Genomic DNA, 15125 nt, shown 5'->3' with positions numbered 1-15125 from the left:
TTTTCCTCTCTGTGTTTCCTTCCTGTGAGCTAGTTAAATGAGCCGCACTGTGAAACATCCAATCAAAGCAGAGCTCAACATTATTATTCATGACCCTTCCAAATAAGCCAAAACCAGACCATTTCATTCTACGGAGAAATCCCAGGGTTGTAAATGCACATGTAAAACCGTTTCTGGATGATTTTTGCCCTTACCTAAGCCACATACCTTCTATGTAGATATAAGAGAACAATTTGAAATATTGCATCAATGCATTCTATGGCACCTTTAAATATGTTTTGGTGGAAACTGAAAACTGATTTTCGGTTGCCAAAATTTGAGTTATAATATAATAGAAACGTGCATTGGTAGCAGTGTGTGAGGCAGACTTACAGCACCACAGCATGCCGGCATGGATCTGGATGCACTGCAGTCTGTCGCAGGAGACTCTGAACTGCCGTCTGACCTGCAGCGTCGAAACATCCCACACGATCACACTGCCATCTTCACTGCACGAGTACGCCGCCGTCTGACTGCACCGGACAGCAGGAAAAAAAATAAAAAAATCTATAAACATTCATTTCTAGGTTTGGAGAAATTTAGCGTTGTGTCACTTGCTCACCAATGGATCCTCTGCAGTGAATGGGTGCCGTCAGAATGAGAGTCCAAACAGCTGGTTAAAAATATCACAATAATACACAAGTAATCTTCAATTAGTTTTAACTTTAAACTGTTGCTAAAATACAAGTCCTCTATCATATGCATCTGCTCCAAAAACGCATTTTTCCTCTTCTTCGGATCAAGCTCTGTTTACATGCAAAAACAGTCCAAAACAGCTCTAAACAAATATGTTGGTGGAGTTTTTCATAGGAGGAAGCGCTATTATGGACTTATATTTTGGGCAGATGTGACGGTTTAAAGTTAAAAACATCTTAAAGATGGATTTGTTTCACAGAAACACAATTTTTCACTTCTCAAGACATTAACTGATGGACTGGAGTGGTGTGGATTACTGTGATGTTTTTATCAGCTGTTTGGACTGGCATCCATTGGTGATTCAATTGGATGGAGTGCTACATTTCTACAAATCTGTTCCCATTAAGAAACAAGTTCATCTACATCATGCATGGCCTGAATGAGTTATTTTTCAGCAAATTTTCATTTCTAGGTGAACTATTCCTTTAACAACTTTCCTGTTTTGTCTCTGTTACCTGAATTTGTCAGTTCTCTCCTCCAGGGCGAGTCCGGTGACCTCACCGCGATGCTCCGTCAGCTGTTTATTGCAAGAAACGCTCCGCGGGTTTATGATGTAAATGAACGAGTCCTTTGAGCCGATCCACAGCTGCTGCTGGTTCACTGCCAGCATGCAATTCTGACAGGAGTGAAAACAAACACGTGTTCATACAGTAAACAGCAGGGGGCAGCACTACTATGAAAACTATGAAGTGCAGTGCACTAATATTTTCCATGACTATATGCATCCCAGTAATGTGGTGAAGTCAAATGCAAAAATTCACAGTCATAGATTTGGGATGCAGGGTAATGGAGCAACATTTTGCTTCCAGTGCAGGAGCTTTTTTTGTATTATTATTGCTGTAATGTTTAGGGAAAAATGTGCTGAATTGCCACAAAGTAAAAATGATTTTAAATGAAGCAAGCTGATTACTAATAAACTATATTAGTTGTTTTGTTCTGATTATTTTTCTTTTTTTATTGAGCATTGTCCTCTCTCATATTGCTGCTTGTGTCTAATTTCCTCCTGACACTCATAATCAGCCTCTCATGTCTGATACGGAGGTGATAAGTGTGAGGCAAGCAAACACATACAGTACATCATCACTGAAGGTCATTTTTTATATCTAGAGAGCTCTCCTCACCAAACAGGACTTTCCCACTTGAACGGAGTTCTGCTGCATGGACCAGCTAGCCGCGTCGAACACCAGCACTTTCCCATCGCTCAAAGCACACCACAGCTTTGGGTTTCCTCCACCGTCCAGTTCTGAAACGCCCAGCTGACCTACAAAATACACACGCACACACACATAGTGCTTACCGGACGAGTCTCTGGCTTTCATAACGGTTCAGTTTCCTTCTGGATGGTGGTAAAATCCTCCCTGCTGTGTCATAGACCCCTCACCAAAAAACTTGGGGAGGGAGGTTGTGTTTCTACATATACATATAGTGAGACCTACATCTGTGCTAAACGTTTCCACCATCTGTCCTGTGAGGCATAATAAGATGAATATCACAAAAACACAGCAAGATCTTTTATTCTCTCTCTTAGTCGAGCTGCTGTTTTGTTTTTTAATATTATTTTATATCTATTTGTTATATTGTGTATTATTTACCATTAAAAACAAATAAACATTCATTTAAAAAAACATAACTAGATCATATTTCACAGCAAAATTAAAAAAATAAATAAATATAGAATAAAAAAAAAAAAAAAAAAATTATATATATATATATATATATATATATATTCTTTTTTTTTTTTTTTTTTTTATAAAATAATATATATATTATTATTATTATTTTTATTTATATATATATATATATATATATATATATATATATATATAAAGAAATTCTAAAAAAATATATAAATTATATATCTATATAATTATACAACTATATCTATATAATAAAATTATATATAAAATGTTATAGGCAGTACAACATTATGTATGAATGCTTCACAAAATGAACAATATATTGTTTTTGTATTACAGCAGTGACTTTTGGGGGAAAATATGCATAATTGTCATTACGTAAAAAATCTTAATGCTCCTAAAAACAAGCTTTCTATAAGCAAGATTTTACTTCTTATTTCGTTCTTGTGATTTTGTGGTGGAATATGACCTGTAAGTGTTTATGCCACGTTTTATGAGATCTTTTACAGTTTGTCACTCCTCAAGCGTGTAAAGAAAGCGTGTGACTTTTGCCATTCCATTCAGCTGGACCAACAGGAGCAGGACAGTGTTTTAAAATTACGCAATAGAAATATTGAAGTATTGTGATTCTTATCAGAGTCATATGACCAGTCCTCATTGATCTACGGCTGACAGCAGTGACACCTAACAAATCAGAAGCACATAGATAGGACACAGATTATGTCATAGTCCTGTCTTGGATGAAATTTGCTTGGTTTTAAAGTGCATTCTTCATCTATAATAACCATACTAATAAAAGCATCTCAAATGCAACTTTGAAAAAATAAAATATAAACAATAAAAAACAAGAATATATATTTCCAGATGCGTTTAAAAATGTGAATTTCTAGAATTTGAACCAGTAAAAGATTCCAAATGTCTCTTGTGGTTCTGAACGTATTTTGAAAACACACTCAAATAACCCCATAACCTGATCTGGAGCCATGTTTGTGTAGTTTTTTTAATGCCTTTAACAAACATAGTAAAGAATGAAGTGCTTCAGATCCCTGAACAAAGGTTTGTTCTTCACCCAGTTGCCATCAATCACAAGTCTCTGTCCCGGATAAGTCCAGTGAGGGGAAATATGCCATAATCAAACAATGGAAGGAAAGAAGTGAGCATGGAATCTCTGCCCTGGGCGGTTTCTAAAAAACTGATTTGTAAACCTGTTATTTTCCATGCTTGCAGGAAGGCACAGAAACACATAAACAGATGACAGAAGTAACACACTATAGCCTTCTGCACAACACCAGTGACAGGTTTGTGGAAATACCAGGTCAAACTGGTTGATCTGGGCGAGAGAAACTAGAAAGTGAAAGCCACTTTGATATGAAACAAATATTTGTTTGGCTTTGCTCTTTGTCTTTTTTCGACAAATAAATACCGCACAATGTGTGTCATTCTTTATCCTGCAAAACTTACCAGGTGTGTAGAGCAGGACATCCACGGCCAGAGGAGTCGTCTGGTCCAGAGACGGGTTGATCCTGTGTTTCAGGGTCTCAGAGGTTGTTTTAGGGACCATCATGGGCACTGTAATAAACCCAGAGACAAAGACAGTCACTAAATACTGTCCACCGTCTGTACTGTGACGCATAATGAGGTGAAAAATCACAAAAAACAAAACTAGATATTTTGTTCTCCTTTTCTCTCTCTCAGATGAGCTGCTGTTTATCCCCTTTGTGTTTATTTTTTTATTAGTAGCAGCAGCAGTTTTTTATATTCTATTTGTTATTTTGTTTGTTATATACTGTTAAAAACAAATGAACATTCATTTAAAAACATGACTAGATCATATTTCACAGCAAAATTTAAATGAAATAAAATGAATAAAAATTTTAAAATATATGTATCTACACTGAACAAAATTATAAACGCAACACTTGTTTTTGCCCCCATTTTTCATGAGCTGAACTCAAAGATCTAAGACTTTTTCTATGTACACAAACGGCCTATTTCTCTCAAATATTGTTCACAAATCTGTCTAAATCTGTGTTAGTGAGCACTTCTCCTTTGCCGAGATAATCCATCCACCTCACAGGTGTGGCATATCAAGATGCTGATTAGACGGCATGATTATTGCACAGGTGTGACTTAGGCTGGCCACAATAAAAGGCCACTCTAAAATGTGCTGTTAATGAACCTGTTACTTTTTTCTTTGATTCTTTGATTAATAAAAAGTTTAAAAGAACAGCATTTATTCAAAATAGAAATATTTTCTAACAATAGAAGTCTTTACTATCAATTTTATCCATTTAACACATCCTTGCTGAATAAAGTTTATTTAACTTTCTTTAAAGTATCTTTAAAAAAGAAAGAAAACAAATTCTGACCCCAAACTTTTGAATAGTTTATATTGTAACAAAATCTCTATTTTGACTAAACACTGTTCTTTTGAACTTTTTATTTTTAAAAAATATCACAGGTCCCAAAAAATACAGTATTAAAAAAAAAAAAAGAAAAAAAAAAGTTTCCAACATTGATTAAAAATCAGCGTATTAGAGTGATTTCTAAAGGATCATGTGACACTGAAAATACTGCTTTGCTTCACAGGAATTAATTACATTTGAAAGTATATTAAAATAGAAAACATTTATTTTAAATTACAATAATATTTCACAATATTATTTTGTGAAATAATATTCAGTATTTTTTTTATCAAATAGATACAGCCTTGATGAGCATAAGAAACTTCTTTAATAAACTTTATTGATCCAAACTGTTGAACTGCAGCGTATTGTTCAGTAAAAATGTTTTCTCAGGTAACCTAAAGTGTACATCATTTAGTTACATCAAGGGTCAAATCAAATATAAATAGCACATTAAAGTTAAAAGTTACACACTTTATTTGTGTGCGTGCTGTACAGGTCTGGTATAAAGAATGCTTTTGCTCATGTGACTGAAATGTCCGCCCAATAGAGGAAAGTTTTGCTCAGCAAGAAAAAAAATGAGAGGGAACATTGCTCCCACGGGTCCTTAAATTTGATACAACTAAACTGAAGAGTTTTTAAGGATTTTAAATAGGTTAAATGGTATAAGAAATAATTTTTCAAATTGCCTTAAATAGATTTTTAAGAATTCTGCAGATACCTTGTAAATAGTAAAATAAAACTCTTTCCTTTATTCGTTGATATTTGTGTATCGAAAATGTTTTTGATTGACATTTATGGTCTTTATTTTATTTGGGCTAGTTAAATTAATTTTCAGGCAACCAAAATCTGAAGAGTACCTGCCCGAAGGGCTACCAGGGATTTAGAAATTTTGCAAGCCCTGCACCCAACCAACATCTAACACCAGTTTATTACTGTAAGTGATGCACTCTCAGCCATTACAAACTACAAAGCCACAGTAAGAAATCTGTGAATGGGGTTCTTCTAAACAGCACCTAGTGAGTGATACACACCCTCACGCTTCTTCTTGTCGAAGTAGGCCAGTTTGGTAGCAGCGAAGATGGCTTTCTGTGGCAGGCAGCCGACCACAGCATCCATCAGCAGAGCGTTAGTCAAGGCCTGCACCATGAACTGAGGGTCCTGTAGACACACATCACAGCACATATTCACACGGCCATCTACAGCTCAGGAGAGACACTCCTGACCCTCAGGACAAGAGCCATTCATGTCTGAGGAACAAATATTTGAGAAAGTGAGAACATCTCCACCCGAAAGTTAACAGGTTAAAGTATCAGTTTTGATGTTAATATTTATTCATCATGCTGTTGAACTTGACAGTATTTTCTCTCTTGTTATTTCATAGAGAGCTTCAAAGAAGACAGAGAAAGTCAGAGACTCAGGTCAGCTGTGACCTGAAGAAGAAGTAATGAAAATGCATGTGCCCTGTGTTTATCAGTATCCTTATGTTCATTGGGTAAAAAGAAAAACTAAATAAACCAAGTAAAAATTAATTTGGCTGATTCCCTAAAGTTTCTATAGATATCTCGATATCGTGAATTCTTTTGGCCACAATAACCGTGGTGTGAAAAATCTAATATCGTGCCAGCTCTAGTAAAATTAAATAATAATTCTTATCAAGCATTTATTTATTTCTTCCAGGAATTGAAGGCATGTTAGTGCTGTAACTTAGTGTTAAATTAAATTATTATTAATATTCTTATCAAATATTTATTTCAAGACTTATATAAAAGTAATGTAAATTAGACAAATAAAATAAATATTTATAAAATATATATTAACAAACAAAAGTTAAATAATATAACAATTTAGTTAAGGACACCTCCACAAAAACCTACTAAAAAACAGAAATGAACCGCTTTTGGACCATGTTCACATATGGCTTCCTTTTTGCATGATAGAGCTTTAGTTGGCATCTGCAGATGTCATGGCGGATTGTGTTTACCGACAGTGGGTTCTGGAAGTATTCCTGGGCCCAATTAGTAATGTCAATGACAGAATCATGCTGATGAGTGATGCAGGGTCTTTTTCAGCCTCTTGTTGCCCCCCGTGCCAACTTTTTTGAGACCTGTAGCAGTCACTAAATGACCTCATTGAGTGGATAAAAGTGAAATTTCTCAATTTAAACTTTTGTTATGTTCTCTATGTTCTATTGTGAATAAAATATTGGCTCATGTGATTTGAAACATTTCCGGAATTCGGGTTGTTCTCGCATGCCATGTGAGCGTTAACTGAAATATTAACTAAGACAATAGTTTATTTCAGAGGAGTTCAGCTGATCTAGGAGATGAATTTGGCTAAATCAAAGACTGAAGCAGTCATCAAACCTTATGATCGTCTGCCATCTTCCTGCCGGCCCACATCTCTTTGATCATCAGGTGCCAAAGGTCACACTCCAACTTCAGATTGGCCTCGAACGTCTCCTTCCTAAGGGAGGTTTTGATCTTCAGTGTCGGGATCCTCATCAGAAGGAAAGGAGCAGACGATATCTTCACGTCCTGGATGAGAACAATAAAGTCTTTCATGATTACAGTTCAACCGGAAACAATTAAACCTGGGCTAACCGATCCTGACCTCAATATCTCTGAACTTGGTGATCTCCACATATCCCAGCCGGCCCTCCTTCAGCAGGAACAGCCTGCGCTGGGTCATGGCAATCTTCCCCACACCATGGCTGGTCTTCACCGATGATGAGAGCTTGTAGACACATTCGTCCATCTCCAGGTGCTCCAGCACGATGACCGGCAGATCCACGTCCTGAGCCGCCGCTTCAGTCTCCTTCCAGAAGTTGTAGAAGAAGCAGAACATCTCTGGATCCACCTGCTTCTGCTGACCTGTGTGGAGGAAATATCGCAAACATGAATGTTTTACTGTAGATCTTGGGCGTTCAATCTTTTAGATGCAATGGAAGCACCTGCATCCTAAAAAATAAAAAGCCTCTATATATTTTCATAGATTAAAACCCAATTTATACTGTTATTGTTATATATTTATTATAAATTAAGATAAATGTGTTGAATATTATTTTGAAAACATTTACATTTTATTATATATCATTTTTATCATATATGTATTTAATCTAATCTAATTATATATTTATTATATATTATATATCTATTGTTTTTATTTAGTGTAATCTTATTTTATTTAGTGTAATCTATACCTCCAAGCAATAGTGTTATGGTAAATTCCAGTAAGATATACTTACAACAAGATGTGCTTTAACTGCAGACTGTCAGCTTTAATTTGAGGGTATTTACATCCAAATCAGGTGAATGCTGTAGGAATTACAACAGTTTGCATATGTGCCTCCCACTTGTTAAGGGACCAAAAGTAATGGGACAGAATAATAATCATAAATCAAACTTTCACTTTTTAATACTTGGTTGCAAATCCTTTGCAGGCAATTACAGCCTGAAGTCTGGAACGCATAGACATCACCAGACGCTGGGTTTCATCCCTGGTGATGCTCTGCCAGGCCTCTACTGCAACCGTCTTCAGTTCCTGCTTGTTCTTGGGGCATTTTCCCTTCAGTTTTGTCTTCAGCAAGTGAAATGCATGCTCAATCGGATTCAGGTCAGGTGATTGACTTGGCCATTGCATAACAGTCCACTTCTTTCCCTTCAAAAACTCTTTGGTTGCTTTAGCAGTATGCTTTGGGTCATTGTCCATCTGCACTGTGAAGCGCCGTACAGTGAGTTCTGAAGCATTTGGCTGAATATGAGCAGATAATATTGCCCGAAACACTTCAGAATTCATCCTGCTGCTTTTGTCAGCAGTCACATCCTCAATAAATACAAGAGAACCAGTTCCACTGGCAGCCATACATGCCCACGCCATGACACTACCACCACCATGCTTCACTTGGGAGGGCACATATGCAAACTGTTGTAATTCCTACACCATTCACCTGATTTGGATGTAAATACCCTCAAATTAAAGCTGACAGTCTGCAGTTAAAGCACATCCTGTTCGTTTCATTTGAAATCCATTGTGGTGGTGTATAGAGCCAAAAATGTTAGAATTGTGTCGATGTCCCAATATTTATGGACCTGAGTGTATATACATACAGTATAATATATATATTTATATATATAGCACACAATACAGCTATAATATATCCTTAAAACCTGAAGGTTTACTGAAAAGTTGTGCCTTGCATTCTTCAAATGTTTTTAAATAAAAGAATGAGTATGAGTGTATGAGTAAGAAATGCATTTGACACACATGACAGATACAAACCTGTTCTACTACTACCATCCAGGAATTGATGTGTGTCACAGAGAGTCATGTTACATGACTTTAAACAGACAGGAAATGATTAACCAGCATTGTGCTACTCGAGCAAGTGAACACAGGAGTACAGGTAGAGGTTAAACACAAACTAGGTTAAAGACGGCAGCAGCTCTGATTGTGCCTACCTGAAGAACATTCCTTCACACACACACACACACACACACTCACACTCATGCACATGTAGGTATGGAGTCACACGTGTGCCATCATGCCGTGATGCTGTTAGTACTGATGGCAAATGCAAACTACGCTTACCCTCCAGCTCAAGGTAAAACACAGACTGCGAAGTGGAATCCATACCTGACAAACCAAAGACATTTTTACCAAAAACACTACAGATGCATGATACATCAGTGAGCATATCACTATCAGCCAATATTAATATCAGCAGATTAATATAATCAGTATAATATAATGTATTCCAACTGTATATTTTATACTACACAGTAAAAAAATAATTTACAACTATGGCCATCAACTGCTGTATCAGCCAAATTTATATAACTGTACTATCTATCCATCCATCCATCCGTCTATTTATCTGTCCATCAATCATCCATATATCTATCTACCCATCTGTCAATCTGTCTATCCAAACCTCCCATCCATCCATTATCTATCTATCTACCCACCCATCCATCCATCCATCCATCATCTACCTGTCTATACACCCAACCGCCCATCCATCCATCATCTACCTGTCTGTCTAACCATCCATCCATCTACACATCCATCAATTATCTACCTGTCTATCTACCCATCCATCCATTCATCCATTATCTATCTATCTACCCATCCATCCATCCATCTATCATCTACTTGTATATCTATCTGCCCATTCATCATCTACCCGTCTATCTACCCACCCATCAATCCATCCATCCATCCATTATCTACCTGTCTATCTACCCATCCATCCATCATCTACCTATCAATCTACCCATCCATCCATCTCTTTCCATCCATCCATCCATTAGCTCCCTGTCTATCTACCCATCCACCCATCCTCTACCTGTATATCTACCCATACATCCATCCATCCATCCATAATCTACCTATCTACTAGGGCTGGGGAAAAAAATCTATTTTTCAATTAATTGTTCTTTTATGACGTGGATTCGATATCAATTCTCAAAAGCAGCGAATCGATCTTTTCCGGTATTTATTTCAGCACACATTTAAAACAAGATCTGATTCATGTGATTCTTATCATTAGTCTTCTCCACTAGATGTCACCCTTATTTACCTTGCACGATGTTACAACAGAAAGTCTGTCATTCGTTCAGTGCTTATCATCGCGGAGATAAGAACAAAGCCATACGCATGATTCGTAATGCTCAGGTGAAATGCTATAGTAATACTATAAATCTGTGGAAGCATTTCACGCATAAGGTGCCATGATTTCCGCAATGAATTGTGGGACGCACTGTTTTGTTTACTACACACATACTAAAGCGCGGACGTGTGTTTTCATCTTCTGCCATCTCACTATATGATGATATTAACACACGAATATCATCTCCAGCTGCTCTGAGAGTCATTTCATTAGCATTTAACTGTTTAATTTAAGAAAAATACCATCATATCACATGATACACCGCAGCTGCAAGTTCCTCACGGCAACCTGTCAAAATAAAAGTTTAGTTTAACCTTAAGAAACTGTCTCAGAATAGCAGTCTTAGTACTCAATGCTACTACTACTAATAAATATTAATAAATCTTTATTTTTAAAGGAATAATCCCATTTGTTTTCTTTTTAATTTTAACAGTAAACCTCTGTTGTGCAGTTAATGTTTTATGCCTTCATCTGATTACCAGAAAAATTAAAAGAACATTTTATAGGGCCCTATTATTGTTTAAGAAAGGACCCTATACAAAAAAAAAGAATGGGTTTAAAATACAGGCCTATGGGTCTTAATTTATTTTTATTAATTCACCATTTGTAAACTGATGTTTACTGTTCATTTTTTAGAAATACCAAAAGTTTTTGTATGAAAACTATATTCATTGAATGTAATTAAAAAAAATTGAGAATCGAATCGAGAGCTTGCGAATCGAAATCGAAACGAATCGGGACATCTGAATTGATACCCAGCCCTAGTATCTGTAGCGTGTGCATAGGCTCATTGATGGTTGATTACACTTTGTTTTAAGAGACCCTTTTAGCCTTTTGACATTTGCATATAAATTACCGACCTGGCCTCACTGTCTACATTTATATGGGTGCTAAATTGCCAATGGTTTTTCCCCACTATCAAAAAGATGCTAAACAGATCACCTTCCTGGTCTCCCTATCAAACTTCACACACATTCCGAAGAGGAGTGAATGACACCCCACCCCCGTGCCAGGCACCAACGAAAAGATATATCCCGCTCAAAATATATGCCTCTGATTGGCCACTCCACCCAAAAGGTGGGTGCGGTTATGAACTATCAAAAGTTCCGAACTAAGACTAATCGTCGCTCCAAAACTCTCCTCTTGAGTTTAACCTTCTGGCAGTTTTACGTTCAAGTAACTTTATGGACTCGCTGTGGACTTTCCTATCTTCAGAAGAACCCGAGGAAAATCTTCAGCTCACTCCTAAAGAAATCATCAAGAACCTCTTGTCTACCGCATCAGGACTCTTATTCAGCAACAAAACCAATGCAAGTAACCGTTTACAACTATTTAGATGCGTGTTTAAGTTTGAACCCCTTTTAAGGTGAATTTTGATTCTTTGATGATTCTCATTAAGTTGTGGTTAATTGATGTGAAATACTGCCATTCTTTTGCTCTTCTTTCTCTCTTCCTTACTTTCCTTCATTCTGCATATATATGTGTTTTGCTTAAGTTAGTTGTATGTTAGCTATAGTGCCATTTATTAAATCCCTTATATTCACAATTGATTGTCTCTGTGTCCTGCTCACGAATCGAAGTCACTGAATGCTGCTCCTTGCTACATGCTAAACTACTGCTAGTACTGTATAAGCAGGAAGGCTAGCCAGGTTCCTTAGCCAGGAAAATAATCTTTCCTAGAATTGATAAATAATAATATTGTCTGCTCGGTGGACGGACAGGTAATATCGATTCTGCTACAGTTAATTCTAAGATCTAATCTAAATATTTATTATTAATTATAACCAGTTTTGAGCTAATTTGCTACATATCTATCCATCCACCCATCTATCTTTCAGTCTATCTGTCCCTGCACCCATCATCTCTCCAGCTATCTATCCATCTATCTTGCACATTCGAATTTGTGACAGTTGTGCTAACAAAACAAATATGGCGTCTGAAAGCCGAGGTTGATGGTCAGTTTGTGTGTTAAACTTTTTCCAATTATAATGTAATTTCTAGCGAGAAATTAGTATTGTAGTAATAAAATATTTGCTTAGTTATCACCAAAGCTCCCTCTTCTTTGTTCTAGAAATCAGTTTTGGAATGTACCTTCACACACACAAGCGCTGCCTGCAAAGTCATTGCCTGATGAGGCAGTGAGGCATCAAGTCAGCTGCCTAAGCTTTCAGATGCAGCCTTGGATTGCAAGAGCAGGAAAGGTTGCCAGATCTCCATAAGTTTCCCTAGCCCATAGTCTGCTCATCAGTTTGGCCCAAACAAACAACAGCTCAATTCTGATTGGGTGTGCTTTGTACCCACCCACAGTGAGCGCCTCAAACAGCCGTTGGATGGTGCCTTGATCCTTCACGATGCCCGACTCCTGAACGCGCCGCACAAAGTCCTCCATGTGCAAGTGTTTCTTGGGCAGTTCGAATCTCTTCACCGTCCCGCCATCCATCGGTCGCGCCCGCTCCCGTTCATTCTCTCTTTTCACCTGGCTAATCAGACGCTTCAAATCGGGGCGTCGCTCAGCCGTCCTCCTCTCCTCCGCCGACAGAGACTCGACCAGCGCGTTCAGAAGCTCGGCAGGAAAGATGTCCATATCTGTTTTATACAAGCTCTGGAAGTCTCTGAGGGCATCCACGTGCTTCCCGGCAACAGAGTTCACCAGTCCTCGTAAGTAATAATAACGGGCCAGGAGGGTGGAGTCATCTGGGGTTGCCGCGGAGATGGCTTTGCTCAGCTCTTTGATGAGATCATTGTAGTAACTCTGAACGTATTGGTAGGCGAGCGGAGGGGGGAATTCTGGGAGTTTAAAGGTTTTGATTGGCCTTGAGCGACTCCAGAAACCTGTTAATATAAAATAGGAGATAAGAGACATGCACTGACTTTGTTTTTTAAGTTTATTTTATATTTCCTATTTCATATTACATTGTGTTGGAGGCTTTATGTCAAAAAGGCTGAGAACCACTAAGAAAGTACCTCCCCCTAAATTATAAGTGACTAACAATAGCAAACATGAATATTTATCTTAAAAGAGAGAAAGAAAAAATATTTATTAAAACCGCATGAATTCCTGGAGGTTCCCTGGACTTGTGTGTTGTTAAAAGTTTAGCCAAGTTTCCTCACCGCTTTGGAAAGGCATGGTCCCCATTGACGTCTGTCGGACCGGGACGGTGAGCAGTCGATGGTCAGCCAGGTTTGGCATACTCACCCCCAGCCTGCTCTTCAGGCCGTTCTCTGCTCTGATGTACTTGCGGATCTCGCCAGTCGTGGGTCTGCGAGGAGACTCTGTCCTGGCTGTCATCCTGAGCAACAGAGACGGGGATGTGTTTTATTTCAGCTCATTCTTGTCAGATGATGGATTTCATCACCCAAACTATTGAGTTGTTTTTTAACCTAATGTCTTGTTGCATGTGTGACCTGCTGATAATCATTTCAATATGCTCCTCAATGAGTAGAAATTAATGGGAACATGTTTATCAATCAATCAACATTTATTTGTACAGCCCTTTACAACACTCAAGGTGAACCAAAGTGCTTTCCAATGAAAAGAGCAATAAAACAAAAATATAAAACCAGCAACAAAAATTACATAAAATACACACAAATGTCACAACATTGCTAGATATTAAAAGCCAGTCTAAATAAATTAGTTTTAAGCTTAGCTTTAAAAAGACCCAGGTCAGTAATGAGAGTTGCTGAAATCGCGTTTGGTCTCGTACTGTATCGTGTATCTTGTCAGTGTGTGCACTTGCTTGGCCATTTGTAGTTGATAAACAGGAAAGTGGGTTCAAGCGCCAGCAGAAGGCAGTGTAATGAAGTGGTCTTTAAGAGAAGCAGTCTATCAGCGGAAGTTTAAAATCAGCTCGTAAGTGTATTTACTTGTCTCAGTGTTTAGCGCATTTGCCGTTGCTAGGAAACGCTTATTTTGTTTACTAGGATGAGAGTTGCTGAAATCGCGTTTGGTCTCGTACTGTATCGTGTATCTTGTCAGTGTGTGCACTTGCTTGGCCATTTGTAGTTGATAAACAGGAAAGTGGGTCCAGCTGAATTGAAATGATCATTTGTTGGTTTGGTATAATAAAGGTTATTATACCGCGGCAGCGGTCGCGGCAGTCGTCGTGTGAAGCCCTCTTAGTGTGAAGACCATCGACTCTACCTGCGACTCCACCGGGCAGGGACACCGGCAAGGGATAGTAGTAGCTTTTTATTTAATTTTTTCATTGATATGTTTATTATTGAAATGTTGTTGTTATATGCATGTGTTAATTTTATTTAATTTCTTTATTTTCTTAAATATGTGGGTAGATAGTATTTATAGAGTTGTAACTTTTTAGTTTTAGTTACTTTTTCTTATTTGTAAGTCGCTTTGGACAAAAGCGTCTGCTAAATGACAAAAGTAAAAAAGTAAAGAGTGTAAAGACCATCGACTCTACCGTGCGACTCCACCGGGCAGGGACACCGGCAAGGGATAGTAGTAGCTTTTTATTTAATTTTTTCATTGATATGTTTATTATTGAAATGTTGTTGTTATATGCATGTGTTAATTTTATTTAATTTCTTTATTTTCTTAAATATGTGGGTAGATAGTATTTATAGAGTTGTAACTTTTTAGTTTTAGTTACTTTTTCTTATTTGTAAGTCGCTTTGGACAAAAGCGTCTGCTAAATGACAAAAGTAAGTAAAGTAAGT

At 37.5% G+C, this 15125-nt stretch overlaps 1 protein-coding gene across 2 annotated transcripts in view; it reads right to left on the bottom strand.

Moving 5' to 3' along the window:
• The window catches only part of LOC306847538 (DENN domain-containing protein 3-like), a 31170-nt gene that overhangs the window by 3512 nt on the left and 12533 nt on the right, over window positions 1–15125 (bottom strand). The window contains exons 12-21 of one of the 2 annotated variants that reach the window (XM_079381520.1): window positions 13560–13738; window positions 12750–13280; window positions 9368–9412; window positions 7391–7650; window positions 7144–7314; window positions 5812–5938; window positions 3834–3941; window positions 1857–1996; window positions 1191–1351; window positions 373–512 (exon numbers count right to left, since the gene is read on the bottom strand). In XM_079381520.1, the coding sequence (XP_079237646.1) occupies window positions 373–512; window positions 1191–1351; window positions 1857–1996; window positions 3834–3941; window positions 5812–5938; window positions 7144–7314; window positions 7391–7650; window positions 9368–9412; window positions 12750–13280; window positions 13560–13738 (1862 nt within the window). The remainder of the gene's footprint in view (window positions 1–372; window positions 513–1190; window positions 1352–1856; window positions 1997–3833; window positions 3942–5811; window positions 5939–7143; window positions 7315–7390; window positions 7651–9367; window positions 9413–12749; window positions 13281–13559; window positions 13739–15125) is intronic. The other variant, XM_079381521.1, reaches the window with a different exon arrangement.

The sequence above is a fragment of the Barbus barbus genome, assembly GCF_936440315.1.
Source record: "Barbus barbus genome assembly, chromosome: 27".
NCBI classification, from domain to species: Eukaryota; Metazoa; Chordata; class Actinopteri; order Cypriniformes; family Cyprinidae; genus Barbus; species Barbus barbus.
This window is presented reverse-complemented; position numbering and strand designations above follow the sequence as displayed.